The sequence below is a fragment of the Pristis pectinata genome, chromosome 3 (assembly GCF_009764475.1).
Source record: "Pristis pectinata isolate sPriPec2 chromosome 3, sPriPec2.1.pri, whole genome shotgun sequence".
NCBI lineage: Eukaryota > Metazoa > Chordata > Chondrichthyes > Rhinopristiformes > Pristidae > Pristis > Pristis pectinata.
This window is the reverse complement of record NC_067407.1, coordinates 109,227,759-109,244,886: the sequence shown is the minus strand read 5'-3', so window position 1 is coordinate 109,244,886 and position 17,128 is coordinate 109,227,759. Positions and strand designations below refer to the sequence as shown.

The 17,128-nt window shown below is 42.6% G+C and overlaps 1 protein-coding gene across 1 annotated transcript in view; it reads left to right on the top strand.

The window, feature by feature from the left end:
- ush2a (Usher syndrome 2A (autosomal recessive, mild)) overlaps positions 1-17,128 on the top strand; it is a 630,034-nt gene that overhangs the window by 457,679 nt on the left and 155,227 nt on the right. Inside the window, 6 exon segments of the mRNA XM_052011249.1 lie at positions 1,119-1,352; positions 3,466-3,637; positions 4,203-4,544; positions 5,413-5,580; positions 16,092-16,194; positions 16,196-16,272. Of these exon segments, the coding sequence (XP_051867209.1) occupies positions 1,119-1,352; positions 3,466-3,637; positions 4,203-4,544; positions 5,413-5,580; positions 16,092-16,194; positions 16,196-16,272 (1,096 nt within the window).

Here is a 17,128-nt window from a genome sequence, read left to right as displayed (position 1 = left end):
CATGATTCTACTTAAACAGAAATTTCAGTAAGTTTTTACAATAGTGCAAAGGTTAGGCATGAGATACAATTTGCGAAAAAGTGTGGTGTAAATTGACCAGAGGTCGAGATTCACAACTAAAATTATGCCTATTTCTAGTATTTGCTGGCTGATTTGCAAATTAATAACTGTCTGTACAGTTAACATGACATTTTTCAAAAAAGATTCAGATGAAGATTAGACATTGTAACTGTGATTTATAAAAGATAGTTTCAAAATGTATTTTAATATACTGCAGCAGCTGGTTACTGTTATATACCTAATTCTGGGATGTATTAATATTAAAATTGGCTCAAATAGATTGGCTACTTAAATTAGCAAAAGGGAAATATTATGTTTAAGCGTTACATGTTAGTGTCCCCATTGCTGAAAATGTCAGATTATATATGAATTGCAGTGCATAGATATACAGATTAATTCCTGTCTATGGAAAGTAAAAAGTACTTCTGCAGAACAAAGTCCATGTATATTTAATAACCTGAATTACAAAGATGATTATATTGTAAGCAGATCCATTCATAGAAAATTATTCATAATTTTATATATTTTATATTTGTTTAATCAAGTTCATGTTTTACTTCCAAAATAAATAACTTTTCAAAGAAGGTGAATATTTATTTTGAAAGACATGTCGAAAGGTTATGAAATCAAACTGCAAAAGTCAAATGAGATGTTTGACAAAAGTCAAAATTTAATAGGTATTCAAGAATATTTCAGGAAAAAAATGCTTAGCTGCATATGTGCTACTCATTCAGGCTGAAGAGATGCACTCTGGGAATATCTACCAAACCACACTCTGCAACATCTGCTCTCTCTAAGTGAGTTAGCACACGTCAGACATCTTTATGTCAGAATGCTGCAGTGATGGATGCAGTTGCTGAAATGTTGCATAAAATCTGGTGTGTAGTTCTGGCTGTTAAGTGAAATTGCTATTTAAATTAATGGTGCTGTCATAGTTTATCTTTGCAAAGAATGAACACTGATTAGGATATTAAGCAATTAGCAATTTATCATACTGGAACAAGCTTGATAATAATTAGAGTGGCATTGCTATACCAAAGGTGATTTTAAAAAAATAGAATTTGCTCTTCTCCTTTGTGCTAGGGCTGGTCTATTGTGGGCAGGACCTAGTGAATGCATCGATTACCCTTTGCTGCTTGGGGCCTGATGGATCAAGCAAAGCCCATATCATTGACAGAGCACAAGTCAAATGATGTGGTACTGAACTAATATCCAACAATGAGCCATGCTGTAATGGGGTTGGTTATAATCCCTTGAAACTGGTCTGTGCTGACAGGACACCAGGTGGGAAGGTAATTTATTTACTTTTATTTGTCATTTATACATACTAAACTCGCTGTTATTTCACACATTATCAGCAGAAATAATTCAAGATTTAAATCTTTTGATGTGGACCTATATATTATTTGTCTCAGCTGTGAGATAAAAGCATTCATTAGTCTGAAATTCCAGATATAAACAATTTTCTGGCTGTGATTGCAGGTGTAAAAAGGGAAAATCAACATTATTTATCAAAATAACCCAGTCTCCTAATTATTTAATCTACAGTAAAATAAGCAATAAAATTCCCCAACAAATTTTATCTGAATCATTTATCAATTCCATGAAGCTAAGGATTGGTCCATAATTTCTTTTAATTCCAGCAGTTTAAAGAGAATTTATTTCCTTATCATTAGCCCCTGAATGGAAAGGGGAAATTTTACTCAGTCATTATTGCTACTGAAATCACTAACACAATGAGAATTTTTTTAAAAACTAACAATAAACACAATTACTCTTTCTTCATGCTGTAAGGTGAGAGTTTTCAGTAATTTTTTTCTGGTATATATGAAAAGCCACTAAATGTTCCCCCTTTCCTGCAATAAAAACAATTTATCCAATTTCTCTTAGTGGTAAAACTGTGAACCCCTCTCCATTATGTGATTCCCACTGAAGGCCATAACTTAATGTTTGGTGTTCTGTGCTGACCACAAATGTTTTCTCTTAAGTTAAGGATTATCACCTAATGCTACCTCCACCACCACCTTCCCCCACAACACCTCCATTCACAACCATCCAATCTCATCACTATTTTTTTCCTTAAATGAAATGCTTCATGCTTGCTTCTAGTTCCAGCCATGCTGCCATTACCCTGCACTTCACCCAATCTGTTATCTTTCGTGCGTGAAACAAGATAGGCTATTTGATAATATGGGACATCACAGCAGCGTCACAACCTATCCTCACCCAATATCCACATTTGGAAGTCATCCAATCCATACATAATAATCAGGAGGGGATACTGGCTGATAATTTTCATCTTTCTAGTCCTTGGGTATTGTAACCAATTATAGTGCCTCTACTAAAATCATATAACAAACCTCATGATTCTCTTTACTCACAGAGTTAATATGATTTGAAGTCACATACAAAGACACTGAGCTTGGTAGCTTTATTCTTCCAGAAATTGTTGGGATGCAGAATACAATGACAAAGTGATGCATTAAGCATTTTATTTTAAAGCAGATTGGTATCAGTTAATTTTAAGTGTGTGCTGTCATGTAGTGCTTAACACCTAACAAAGCCTTAGTGCTCTATCTATAAAAAATGTATAGTTACTTAATAAGATTGAAATCACATTTTATGAATAATGGAAATATCTTTGATAAAAGGTATTACATTGTAATAATTAATTAGTAATATTTCAGTAAAACTGTAAATACAAAACTATCCTGGTTTATAAATGTTTGATAATATGTGTAAAATGTGTTATTAATTTGTAATAAACACTGGATGTTAATCATTTAGAAATGTCTTTCTATTACATTCAGATCCACTGTTGAAGGCTTATCTCTTCATTATAAATTTTGACTAAATTCCTGATTATGTTACTATTATGTCACGGATTTTTTAAATTCATTTATGGCAGGCCAGCATATATTGCCCTTGAGATGTTAATGAGCTACCTTTTTAAATTTTCCAGTGATTATTCTGGTTAAGACAATTTAACAGTGCTGTTGGGTAGGGAGTTCCAGGATATAGAGAATGAAGGAACAGCAGTGCATTTCCAAATCAGGATGGCATATTTTCTTGTGGAAAATCTGCTCACCCAGCAGGGGAGAGACTGTAATAAAAAAAGACTGATCTCCCAGGATATTTCAAGTATTTTGGCCCAAAGTTATGCACTGGGAGCTTTGTGGCCCTTTGTTCATCCCTCAGAATGTGAATTGGGCTTGTTTGCTGATGTAGAGGTCGATCTCAATCCTGATCAGGGCTGATCTAACGCCACTTTCCAAAAAATGTAGTTTGCTCCTTCACAACAGCCATAGCTGTGAATCCAGCAGAAGGACAAGGAGTTTGTAACACACGGTAGCCATGAGAAATGTAAATGAAGAAAAACCCATGAATACTGGATTATTTGTCAAGAAAATTATCCTGGATTACTGTGGTTTCAAAGCCAAGGACGCCTTCTGTCTGCAGGACTTCCCAGGTAACGGATATTTCAAAGTTATCTTTGGCAGTGTTGCAGGAAGTCCGAAGTTGTTGCAAGCCTTCTGGAAGAAGGCAATTGAAGCATCACTGTCAAAGGCGGTCACAGGCAAAGCCGCTGTTCACCTTTCAGACATAGAGAGAATGCAGGATCAATTGTGCATGTGCTGACTTTCCTGTCTAAGTACATTGAGCGAACAGGAAACTCTGTCAATGTTAATGACCAGTTTATGATTTGGATGACAGGTAAAGGTCACACTGAAAGTCGACAAGGAAAGAGCCACCATACACCACCCTCCATTTTCGCAATTGGACGAAATCGCATTTACACAGGACAGCCCAAGGTGTGCTGAAACTGCAACAAGACTGGACACATGGTTTCCCATACAACACACACTTGCAGTAAGAACTGCAAGCAGGAAGGCCACCAGGCCAAGGACTGCAAGGAGACCAAGTGTTGCAATCTACATGGAGTGGCAGACCAACTCTTCAGGGCTTGCCCCAAATGCTCTTGCAGTTATATACAGGCAACAAGAAAGGGAGGTGGCAACAAGTCCGTCAGGAAGGAGAACATCTTTTTCCCTGACAAAGCTCCAGATGAGAATAAACCCATGGAAAATCCAGACACCTCAAACTGCCAACCTCCAGCTGTCAACCCCCTGCCTCTTCCCCAGGGAATGGAGTCAATGGAAGAGAAGGCCGTAGAGAAATGACAGGGACTGAAAACTCAGAAAGCACCTTCAAAAATCCAAAAGACAGACAACAGCAGGACAAGCAGAGAAAAGTGATGGATGTCAATGGCTTCTTGTCCAAGAATGGAGCATCACCTGCAAGTCAGAGCAAATATCATAACAGAAGGGACAGAAAGGCAGAAGAAAATCAAATCCAGCCAGGAACCTGGAAGGAAAGTAATCAACCCACTGGCTGCCAGATCCAGGAGACTGGGAGTAATGTGGTGCTCAACATTCCCCAGCATCAGGAAGCCAAGACCAGGGCTGTGCCCCACACTGCCCATGGTAAGGATAGCAGGAGCAGTACAGCACCCAATGCACCCCAGTACTGGGAAATCCACAGCAGCAACACAGCTCAGAAGCAGATCGAGGTGACAACAGTGATGAAGAATTAGGCTGGTCTTCCCTCAGTGACACCTCGAGCTTCACCACTCAGGGCCTGTACCTCGACCCAGAATAGTTGCTCGAGTTTAAACAAGCCTTGGGTTTGCTGGCACAGAGCACTGACTGTGGTAATATAACTTTAGACCTGTAAATCAATAAAACTATGGGTGTAAAAATCACATGAATCTATGTGCTCAGTGTGAAAAGCTCTGTGTGATGTGTTGCTACCTTGGGATACCTCACAAGGTCAAGACCGATCTACCGTTTTCACAGGAGTGTAACTTGCTGCACTTTAGCAACTATCGGCAGTTGCAATGGTGGTGCCTGGAGCCGTTGATACAATCTGTAGAAGTGATTGCTGGGCCTCCAGTCTGACTGTTCTGCTGCATGCGCACACCTTCACCATCGCTGACGTCAAAGAGGTGCTTGGTTGTTGTCTCCTTGTGTGAGATATAATGTACAGAAATGCTCTGCTCCAGATAATCATTGTACACCTCACCTCTGAAGAACAAACACCTGGCTGCCTTCCAGCAGCTCCCACTTCATTCTGGCTGATGACTTCAACTGCATCATTGATCCGGCAGTGCCAACAGCAAACTAGATATCACCTCCAGAGCTCTGATGAAAACAGTAATAAAATGCCAAGCTCAGGAACGTCTTCAAAACCATGCAACAATACACCTGGTCAAATCCAGTCAGCTCAGCCTTTGTATCTGCCTCTTTGTGTCCAAAGCACTCACAGTTTATATCTGCCTCTTTGTGTCCAAAGCACACACAGCATCCATTGCTGTTATGTTGGTGTTCGTCCCTGAACACTCCCTCCTTCTGGCTGGTTGCTGCCTACAAGAAGACCAGAGAGCAGGCAACGAGACATGGAAGCTGAATGCCAAACTGCCGACCCCAGAAAATGTCGAGGAGCAGAAGAGGAATCACACAGGTTGGATTACTGTACCACCACTCTTTAACTCCCCAAAGCACAGATGGGAAGCAATCAAGGCAAATATCAATAGGTTTTCCATCTTCGTGAGTGTTCAAAAAGCAAGAGAGAATCAAAAGAAATTGTGTCAACTCCAGACAAGTATCCAGTATCTGCTCCTGCTGCAGTCAATGGGAATGGATGTGAAAGAGGAACTCTGTGAGGTAAAGAGCCAATAAGCTTCACTCTTAACCTCAGAGTCCTCCAAGATCATCTTTTGACCTGGAGTCTACTCATTGGAACAGGATGAGTTGAACAAATTCTGTGATCCACTCTTGGTCAATGGAATTAATTTTAGAGACAATGTACTGATGCTACTATATACCACATTTAGCATTATCAACTGGAGATGAATTTCTTGGCAGTAGTCACTGAGATGGCAAATGATCCCATTTCACTCAGGTGCCCAAAATATACAAAGTAAAACCAGATATGCAATTTCCCCTTGAATTTTCTGTTGATAATGTGATATCCATTGCCTTTCATGCTATTATGTAGAGGGGGAAACAATTTGAACATAAACAGTATTTTTATCTCAAAGTACCATTTCCTTCTAATTGTATGTTGTGGTTCACTCTCCAAACAGGAGCTTCCTTTTGTGGATGCCTACAAGCAATTGGTGCCCCAAATCTGTCCTTATTATTTTAGTGTACTTCCCACACATTATGTCCTGTGAACACCATTTCAATAATGTCCTCATATGAGACATCTGGCATCATTCTCTTTAAATTTGCAATAGCCAGACCTTTGAGTATCCCCCTGTCACAAAACCTTAACTGTCAACTCGGCAGAAGTCCACAAAGGGAATTTTATTTTAAAAATCCCAAATTATAACCAAACAAAAAAGCTTCTGTTGTAGCGATGGGCGACACACTCAGCGAGGAATAACGACACGTAGTCGGTGGGTTGAACTCAAGACTGGTTTATTTGAATCTTGCCACACTGGCTTTTAAGCAGTTAAGTTCCCGCGCTCGACATGTGGCAATGACGTCAGAAGTGCGCCAACTGAACCTCTTCCTGCATGCGAGCTTTCTCCCCTCGCTGTTGAAGAAGAAGGCCCAGCGCCATTTTGTGGCTGGTCTGTCTGCTGACGCATGCGCTGACTTTGGAGCCGGTTTGCTTGCGTCGAAGGTGGGTCGCCACATAACCCGCCCCCCCCAGAACCAGCGATAAACCCCCAAAGTCCACAGCCTGGATCAGTCGCAGTTTGTGCGGTCTACCTCTGCGCCGCAGAGCCTGAACCTCGACCGGCTGCACCAAGTCTACATGGGCTGGTTTGAGCCTGTCCACCGTGAAAACCTCCTCTTTCCCCCCCATGTCTAGAATGTACGTGGACCTGTTGTTCCTGAGCACCTTGAACGGCCCCTCGTATGGCCGCTGTAGTGGTGTCTGGTGTGCGCCCTTCCGTACAAATACAAACTTACAGTCCTGCAGGTCTTTGGGTATGCAGGTGGGGATCTGTCCGTGCCATGAAGTCAGTACGGGGGCCAGGTGGCTGAGCCTCTTGCGTAGTCTGTCCAGGACTGTCGCGGGTTCTTCCTCTTGCCCCTTTGGGGCTGGTAGGAACTCTCCTGGGACGACCAGGGGTACGCCGTACACCAGCTCAGCCGACGAGGTGTGCAGGTCCTCTTTGGGTGCTGTGCGGATTCCGAGCAGGACCCAGGGGAGCTCGTCCACCCAGTTAGGCCCTTTCAGGTGGGCCATGAGAGCCGACTTCAAGTGACGGTAGAAACGTTCCACTAGTCCGTTCAACTGTGGGTGGTAGGCAGTAGTGTGGTGTAACCATGCTCCCAACAGGCTGGCCGCGGCCGACCACATGCTGGAGGTGAACTGGGCGCCTCTGTTGGAGGTCATGTGGGCCGGTACCTGGAAGCGTGCTACCCAGGTTGCGATCAGTGCTCAGGCACAGGAATCAGCGGAGGTGTCAGTGAGCAGGGCTGCCTCTGGCCATCTCGTGAACCGGTCTACCATAGTTAGGAGGTACCGCGCTCCTCTCGACACTGGCAGGGGCCCCACGATATCCACATGAATGTGGTCGAACCTCTGGTGGGTGGGTTCGAACTGCTGCGGCGGGGCTTTGGTGTGCCACTACACCTTGGCTGCTTGACACTGCATGCATGTTTTGGCCCATTCACTGACCTGTCTGCAAAGGCCGTGCCACACAAACCTGCTGGAGACCATCCGGACGGTTGTCCTGATGGATGGGTGCACCAAACCGTGTATGGAGTCGAAAACTTGCCACTGCCAGGACGATGGGGCGAGGTTGGCCGGTAGCCACGTCACACAGGAGGGTCCTCCCACCTGGGCCTACTAGGAAGTCCTGCAGCTGCAAACCCGAGACTGTGGTCCTGTAGCTGGGCAACTCGTCGTCTGCCTGCTGCGTCTCCGCTAGCGCTGCATAGTCCACCCCTGGGACAGGGCTTGGATAGCTGGTCTGGAGAGTGCATCTGCCACGATGTTGTCCTTTCCCAAGACATGCTGGATGTCCATTGTGTACTCGGAGATGTAGGACAGATGTCGCTGCTGGCGGGCCAACCAGGGATCGGACACCTTCGTGAACACGAAGGTCAACAGTTTGTGGTCCGTGAACGCGGTGCCCTCTAAGAAACACCTGAAATGTCGGATGGCCAGATATAGTGCTAACAGCTCCCAGTCGAAAACACTGTACTTGAGTTCAGGTTGCCGCTGGTGCCTGCTGAAGAACGCCAGGGGTTGCCAGCACCCCTCGATGAGTTGCTCCAGCACCCCACCGACTGTCGTGTTGGATGCGTCCACTGTGAGGTGGTTGGAACGTCCGTTCTGGGGTGCACCAGCATCGTGGCATCTGCCAAGCCTTCCTTGGCTTTGATGAAAGTGGCCGCAGCCTCTTTGTCCCAAGTAATATCCTTGCCTTTATCCAACATCAGGGTGAACAATGGGCGCATGACACGGGCTGCTGAAGGGAGGAAACGGCGGTAGAAGTTGACCATACCCACGAACTCCTGCAAGCCTTTGACTGTGTTGGGCCGGGTGAAGTGGCAGATCGCGTCTACCTTGGCGGGCAGGGGCGTTGCCCCATCTTTGGTAATCCTGTGGCCCAGGAAGTCGAGGGTGTCGAGTCCAAACTGGCATTTGGCCGGGTTGATCGTGAGGCCAAAATCACTCAGGTGGGAGTAGAGCCGGTGGAGGTGAGATAGATGGTCCTGACGATTTCTGCTGGCTATGAGGATGTCGTCCAAATAGATGAACACGAAGTCCAGGTCGCGTCCCACCGTATCCATTAGCTGCTGGAACGTCTGTGCGGCATTCTTCAGGCCGAACGGCATTTGGAGGAACTTGAACAGGCCGAATGGGGTATGAGTGGCTGTCTTGGGGATGTGATGGTATCCCCGGGATTTGATGGTATCCCCAGACAAGGTCCACCTTGGAAAAGATGCTTGCCCTGTGTAGGTTTGCTGCAAAGTCATGCATGTGCAGCACGGGGTAGCGGACTGGTATTGTAGCCTCGTTCAGTCGACTGTAGTCGCCACATGGTCTCCAGCCCCCGGCTGCTTTGGGCACCCTGTGTAGGCGGGAAGCCCATGGGCTGTCTGACCTCTGTACAATCCCCAATTCCTCCATCCTCTTGAACTCCTCCTTCACCAGGCGGAGCTTGTCCAGGGGAAGCCGTCGTGCACGGGCGTGGAGGGGTGGTCCCTTGGTCGGAATGTGGGTGGTGTAACTCCGTGTCCGGGTATGGCTGCCGTGAACTGCGGTGCCAGAACTGATGGGAAGTCCGCCAGGATTCTGGTGAATTCGTTGTCCGACAGCGTGACAGAGTCCAGGTGTGGGGCCGGCAACTTGGCTTTGCCCAAAGTGAATGTCTGGAAAGTCCTGGCATGGACCTGCCTTCTCCCGTGCAAGTCAATCAGTAGGCTGTGAGCTCGCAAGAAGTCTGACCCCAGGAGTGGTTGGGCCACAGTGGCCAGTGTGAAGTCCCACATGAACCAGCTTGCGCCGAACTGCAGCTGCACTATGGCGGGTGCTGTAGGTGCATATTGTGCTGCCGTTTGCGGCCCTCAGGGTGGGTTCTGGCTCCCTGTTGTGGGTGTCGTACTCCATCGGGGGTAAGACGCTGATTTCCGCCCTGGTGTCGACCAAGAAGTGGCGTCCCGACTGTTTGTCCCAGACGTCCAAGAGGCTGTCCTGCTGGCCAGCCGCCGTAGCCATTAGCGGCAGCTGGCCTTGGAGTTTCCCGAGAACTCGCAGGGCGGGCGACACCGATGGGCTTCTGCGCCCCTCTGCTGGTGGTAGAAACACCACTGTACAGTGGCCTCCTTACTCTTGCCTCTGGATTGCATGCGCTCCATTGCCGGGCCTGGTCTGTCCTGGCGTTGGGCACGTGGCTTGGTAATCTGGCCGACGGACGCCCCGCTTTCCTTCTTGGCCTTCCACAGCACATCTGCCTGAGCCGCTACCTTCTGGGGGTCACTGAAATCTGCATCAGCCAGTAGCAGATGTACTTCCTCAGGCAGTTGCTCTAGGAACGCCTGCTCGAACATGAGACAGGGCTTGTGTCCATCAGCCAGGGCCAGCATCTCATTCATTAATGCTGATGGCGGCCAGTCCCCCAAACCATGCAGGTGCAGCAAGCGGGCACCGCGCTCCCGTCGTGAGAGGCTGAAGGTCCGTATGAGCAGTGCTTTGAATGCTGCATACTTGCCTTCCTCTGGGGGCGACTGTATGAAATCCTCAACCTGGGTGGCTGTCTCCTGGTCAAGGGAGCTCACCATGTAATAGTAACGCGTGGAATCAGAAGATATCTGCCGAGTCTGGAACTGGGCCTCTGCTTGGTCAAACCACAAGCGTGGTCACAGCGTCCAGAAGGGTGGCAGTTTCAGCAAAACTGCGCGAACACATGAAGAGTGGATCATCTTCGGTCCAAATCCCGTTTGGACCGTCGGGGTTACCAATGTAGCGATGGGCTACGCACTGAGCTAGGAATAACGACACATAGTCGGTGGGTTGAACTCAAGACTGGTTTATTTGAATCTTGCCGCACTGGCTTTTAAGCAGTTAAGTTCCCGCACTCAACGCGCGGCGATGACGTCAGAGGTGCACCAACTGAACCTCTTCCCGCGTGCGGGCTTTCTCCCCTCGCTGTTGAAGAAGGCCCAGCACCATTTTGTGGCTGGTATGTCTGCCGACGTGCGCGCCGACTTCGGAGCCGATTTGCTTGCGTCGAAGGTGGGTCGCCACACTGTCAACCTTTTCATTGACATTACTGATTTGTAAAGATCTTTTTATCCAGCAACACAAATACAAGAGCATTGTCACCAAGAAGTATGTTCTCAGATTCCTGTCAGAGTTTCTTAACACTGGTCTGTGGTGGAAATGGGAAAATTTGCATGCTTGATCACAAAAACAAAAGTGCAGATAATGGCAGAATGAAGCTGTTTCATTTAGCCTCAAAACTCAAGTGGTGTTCAGTTTCTTATTCAGTCCCAGAATTTATAACCTTTGTGGATTCCTTCAGTTTTGCAATGAATTTCTACTACCAATTATTCCATATTGATAGAATACAAAGTATAAGATTTGGTTTTAAATAAATATAACATTTTTCTATTTATAATAATATATTGGTCACTGATAAAAGTGATTTTATTTTGCCACAATCAGATGGCTCCAAATATGATCACAGCATCCTTATAAATATTCATAACCAAGGTTTATTGCCAATCAATAACACACATTACAGAGAATTATAAAGCATTTATAAGCTTCTTTTAGTTCAGAAGTGAGAGAATTTCTGAAATGCTACATATTATATTGGTTTAATATTCTTAACATGTCAATCATTTATAGCAACCTGTCACACTGTTATTAAACTGTAATTTCCAAATCACACAAAGATTAATAATTTTGTCAGGAGAATTTTCTGGAGCAGATATTCAAAATCAAAGTTGTGAGTTAAAGCAACAGATCAGTAAGTTCATTATAAGCTGAGGAGCAGTATGAAGAGGTTGCATATCACCTGACAAACCTGTGTCCATTGTGTAGATAGTCAGGCATTACTTGTTTGCCCAGGGTTTTTCCACACAGAAACAGGTAACCAGTCTTTAATCCACCAGGGATAAAGCAGTTCAATGATGCTTCCCAAAAGACTTAATCAAAATAAAAATAGTTCCCATGATTTATTTGCAGGGTGTCAGAGATTACACACAGAACTTTAAGGTTACAGTCAATGCTCCTCCTTGATGTCTGCTGCAGGGAAAGTCATGGCCAGCATTCTCCTCAACCACCTCCACCCACTGACCAAAGAGCTGCACTATAGATTCTACCCATCTAGAGGTACAATGGACATGATCTTCACCGCACACCAACTCCAAGAAAAGTTCAGAGAGCAGCAACAACCATTATAAGTGGCCTATTTTGATCTTATTAAAGCCTTTAACTCCATCAATCAAAAGGCACTGTGAAGCATTTTTCTCAAACTTTGCTGCTCATGGAAATTTGTTTCTATCTCACATGTGCTTCATGATAGGATACAAATCATGATCTTAACCAAGAGAAACAAAACTCAGTATTCAAGTAACAGACTCAAACTCCAGTATTTTCTCTTTTTGTTTTGGATTTCCAGCATCTGTAATTTTTTTTTGATTTTCACTAAACTCAGAGTAGGCTGGTGTCAAGTAAGGCTGTGTCATCGCATTTCTCAATCTTTCTCACCACAATGAAGCGCTTCACCTCCAAGAGACTCTTTGCTGTTATGGTGCAAAACTACAGGACAAATGGAAAGCCCTTCAACATAGATCACCTGTATTCCAGAACCAAAGTCACCCCCAATCTCAGTCATTAAGCAGCAATATTTATATGCACACATTCAGAGGCCGGGGGCCAAGTCATTGACTCCTTCACTGAAGCATTTGATAGAATGAGTCTTGTACTTAAAGCCTCCAAAACAAAGATTCTCTACTTTCTGTTTCTGCTATAAAATACTGCCCCCTGACAGTAAAAGTAATGGCAAGTATCCCAGACAGCTGGAGCATATTGCTATATGTGTAATTTCAATTCCAATGTTTATCATCTGGCCAAAAGAAATGGAGAATCCCACTGCACTGAATGGAGTGAAAAGCTTTGCTTTTGACCAAGAAAAAATCTTCAACTCAGGAGTTCCTGGCATCCATACATTTATAAGTACATAAAAGAAGCCTGATTCTTATTTCCTATCTTTTTTTTTAAATTTCCATAATCAGAATACATTATATTCAACAAAATACCTTACACTTTACTTTTTTTAAAAAAATTCCTTTTAATTGTAAAGTACAATCAATGAAGTTTCAAGGACTTGTTATACATAAAGATAAATCGGGAGGTATTTATATTTGGTTGCTCATGCTGTACTTTTGTCAGGGTATTGCCACAATCATGAGATTCCATCCCAAAGGTGCAGGTGGTGAGAACAACAGTGGCCAATACACTTACACGCAGTTGTATCTTTTGATATCCATTATTGCTGAAATATCAGATAATTTTCATCACAAATTTGCAAGAGTATCTATTTAAATTGTCACTTTACTAGAAATTATAAAGGGAGACAAATGAATGGATGTTCTATTTTTTACAATGTTTATGAATGTACTTAACTGTAATGCCACTTGAGCAGCTCCAGAGAAGGTGCTAATATCGTATATTAATATGTAGGATACCAATGCAAATAGCATGCAGTTGCAATCCAGAACTCAACATGGTGCAGTTTTGTTGGTTTGATTGAGAAGTTCTCATTGCTTCCAAATTTGCAATTTATTCTAAGAGCATCCTCATATGACCTTTAAGAACATAGTATACAGCCAAAAACAGTGCTGGTTTACATTGTAACACTCTGCAAACAATAGGGATGACATAGCTGCTTTGTCAGGCCATCAGAAATTAAATATATTCTGTTGTAGGATTGTGTGGTGCAGTGAGCTACCACACTGTACTTTCACCTCTGGGATTTGGGATTTGCATCCTGCCCAGACGGGTCTCTGTCTCTTTGTATAATTGCTGTCACCTGTAGAATTTATGTTTGTGTGATTCTTATTTTAACTGACTCTGGTACTATTCATGGCTTCTTATGAGAATGGCAGTTTACTGCAAATATTTTTAATCACATGCTATTGCTCCTACTTACATCGAAGAAACAAGAGAAAACATTTCATTTTTTACATTTTTATCATGTTTACATCTATAACTGTTAGCATTAACTCTGATTTCTAATTTTCCTTTTGTACTATCACAACAATGAGTCACTGAAGCTGGGACTGTTCATCCAGAGGATATTTTTGCCTAACCAATCTCTGATTATAATAATTCCAGTTTCTACTAGACAATAACACAAAATCTTTGAAATTTAAAATAAGACAGGGTGTAGTTTGAAAGTGTATACAATAGCTTGTTTAGGGTGCGTCTAATACAGATTTAAGATGAAGGTTTGTGGTTTGTCAGTGTCACTTAACGCCAAGATATGCTTTGTGCTGCACTTGCAACCCAACCAGATTTTTTCTGTATACTGTGTACAGGTAAGACTTGTAGGGAGGGTTGTTTATGCCTTACTAACATTCTTATGTTAGCCTGAAACATATTTAACTTTTGCCAACAGTTCCAGAGAGATTGCCAGTAAGGTCCACTCCACAGGTCAGCTTGTCTTTGACTTCCATACCTGTGCATTACCGTGTGGTAGTCAGAGATGAGCTGGAGATCAGGTGCTGCTCCAATTGACCTCCACCGCTAGACTTGACGCTGAGTCCAGGCGTGAAGCACAAGCATCATGAGCTGAGGAACTGGATGCACTCATCAACCATGAAAAGGTAAGTGCAGTTAGGTTTCTTAATTTTACTTAACCTTTATGTTTTCAATAATTTGTTTATCATATACCAGGGATGTTTTAAAAACACATTCATTTTTAAAATATGATTTTTTGAACTGTTTTTAAATGTCCCTGATCATTGAATACATTTAAAAGCAGTTCAAAGGCCTTTGACAGTAACAAGATGTCAAAAGCATCAGTGTGAACTGCTGTAGGGCCTCATGATCTGCTGCCTGAGGCCGGGTCATGGATGGTGGAGTGCAGCACCTCACAGGGCGATTGCAGTGGTGAGCATGATCCAGCCCAGCCCATTTTATTTGCCCACATGGAATGTCAAGGCAGGTAATCACTGATGACAAAATTCTATAGTCTTCTCACGTGTAATTTGATTTGAATTGATGTTGTAACATGTGAAAGTAAATTCAGCATTCCAAAGGGAAGATGTAATTAAAGCAAAGTGGATCAAAGAATTAGTGCAATATTGTCTTATCTCTGAGGTATTGTATTCAAGTGCATCTCTTCACAGGGAAACTAGAGTGCTGAGTATGAGTTATCCTTTGAACTTCAATGATATCAAGGTTTAATTCATCATCTTAATAGAGAAGTATGATATAATAAATATAAAGAGGATTGTAGAATGCAGTCCAGTTATGCTAAGATCAGCTTCTATTTTGTTAGGTCACATGAAAAGACATTATTATTAAAACTGTGGTCTAGCAGGAAGCTCCTCAATGCAAACCACCAACATAACTCAACCTTCCATAATCTTATAAAATGCCACTCAGTGGAATCAATGGACCTTTGTTTCACAGACCATCATGGGGCAAATGAAGAGGTCCTCTGTTCAGTGAAATGGTAAAAAAAAATCAGCACGAGCATGAAGTCACATTTTTATCTTTTCAGTAAAAATATTGAATGTAGGAAGGCATACCCCAACATAAGTTGCACATATTATAACATTGCTTTTGACTAACTGAATCTCGTAGCACAGTCATTGCCTTAGTGCTCCATTGAGCATTGGGTTTCATTCATTATTTCCTATTCTGAGACTGAAAAATTGCACAGTCAATTGAATGCACCATTCTGAAGTTGGCAACTTAGTTCTCTTAGCTTACATTGACAAGTCAGCTGAGTAGCTGTTTGGATCTCTTTTCTTTAGGGGAGTACACCTCCAAAATGATGTCTGAAGAATCACGGTTATTGAAGTGCTTATAAAGTCGTAACTTTCAGAATAAAATGTAAAGTTGAAAACAAAAGACAAAACTGAAATGACCAGAGATGAAAACTAAAGAGAGCATTTTTTTTTAAATTTAGAATTATTTAGATGTTTACTTTGAAACTCTAGGTTAAGGTCATAGTGATAATCCCACCCTAACTGTTAAGAAGCATGCATTCATACATCATACAGTTGTAATGTTCTGATTTGATTTAAGACAAGGTGTGAGTGCCCATTGAAAACTGAAAAAAAAAGAATTCTTGGCCCAGGGATTATTGTATTTTCTGGAGCTGGCAAAAAGTCCAGGAGCTAATATTTTATTATGAAATGTAAGAGAAATTCATTTGATTTTTACTACTTTCCTTGAAAGATGAACGTGCAAGTCTGATTGACAGATGCAGATCAGAAGATTTCTGACCTTAAATCTTCTTTGAACTTTTGTTCCTGCAGATACCAATTTAGAGCCATATGTTACATATGAATACAGAACAGCTGCTTGGAATAGTTGCGGACAGGGTTTTAGTGACATCAGTAAAGTTACCACTGAACAAGATGAAGGGTTTGAATCCACCCAAGTGGAAGAAAGTGAACAACAGGAATTACATGATCTTGCGAAACAGGAAAGCCCCCTGTACAACCAACTGGTATGATGAAATATCTCAATTATTACACTTTTGAAGAAAATGTCAAGTACTAATGAAGTATATGCAGCAGCTCTGAGCACTGCTCATATCAGATAATTATTTGGGCTCCTTTCTAATGTAATAGAAAAGTAAATTAAACAATGTTATATTGCATAATAAATACAGAAAATACTGAAAATATTCAGCTGGTCAGGCTGCATCTCTGGGAAGAGAAACAGCTAACATTTCATGTTGAATATGATGTTGCAGATCTTTCTGTTGAAACTGAAAAGTAAAAAAATGCATAATGATTTTTATATAAGACACTTTAGTAGAAATTCTTTGGTCCCTTGTGCCAAAGGGACATTGTACGATAAGCCAATAATTGTAGTCCTCTCTCTATTTAAATATGTTGTCTTCAATGGAACTTGATATCAAGCAGGGGGTACAGGAGGTGGTAGAAGCTATAACATCCATTTAGTGCTTGTGATGTTTATCCCACAGTGCTCAGATGGCAGGAAATTGGCTCTGTGAATATTAGACATCTGTTTTTCTTGCCGTTCTATAAACTTGAACCATTTCTGTATTCAAACATTACAAGTATTAAATGAAGGGATTAATATAAACATATGATTTGTAAGAACCAGGAGCTGTTTTAGAAGTATACTTTGTAGAAATATTACAACTCTCAGCTATAATCAAGATATTTCAATTGACTATTAATATTATTCCCAGAATCTGTGTAAAAGATATCTCATTGAAACTGGTATTTTAAGAATATTGCACTCATACCTTCCCTTCCCAGTTAGAAAACATTTAACATTTTTTTTGGAAGCTTTGAACTTAATTTATTCTTTATTCCAA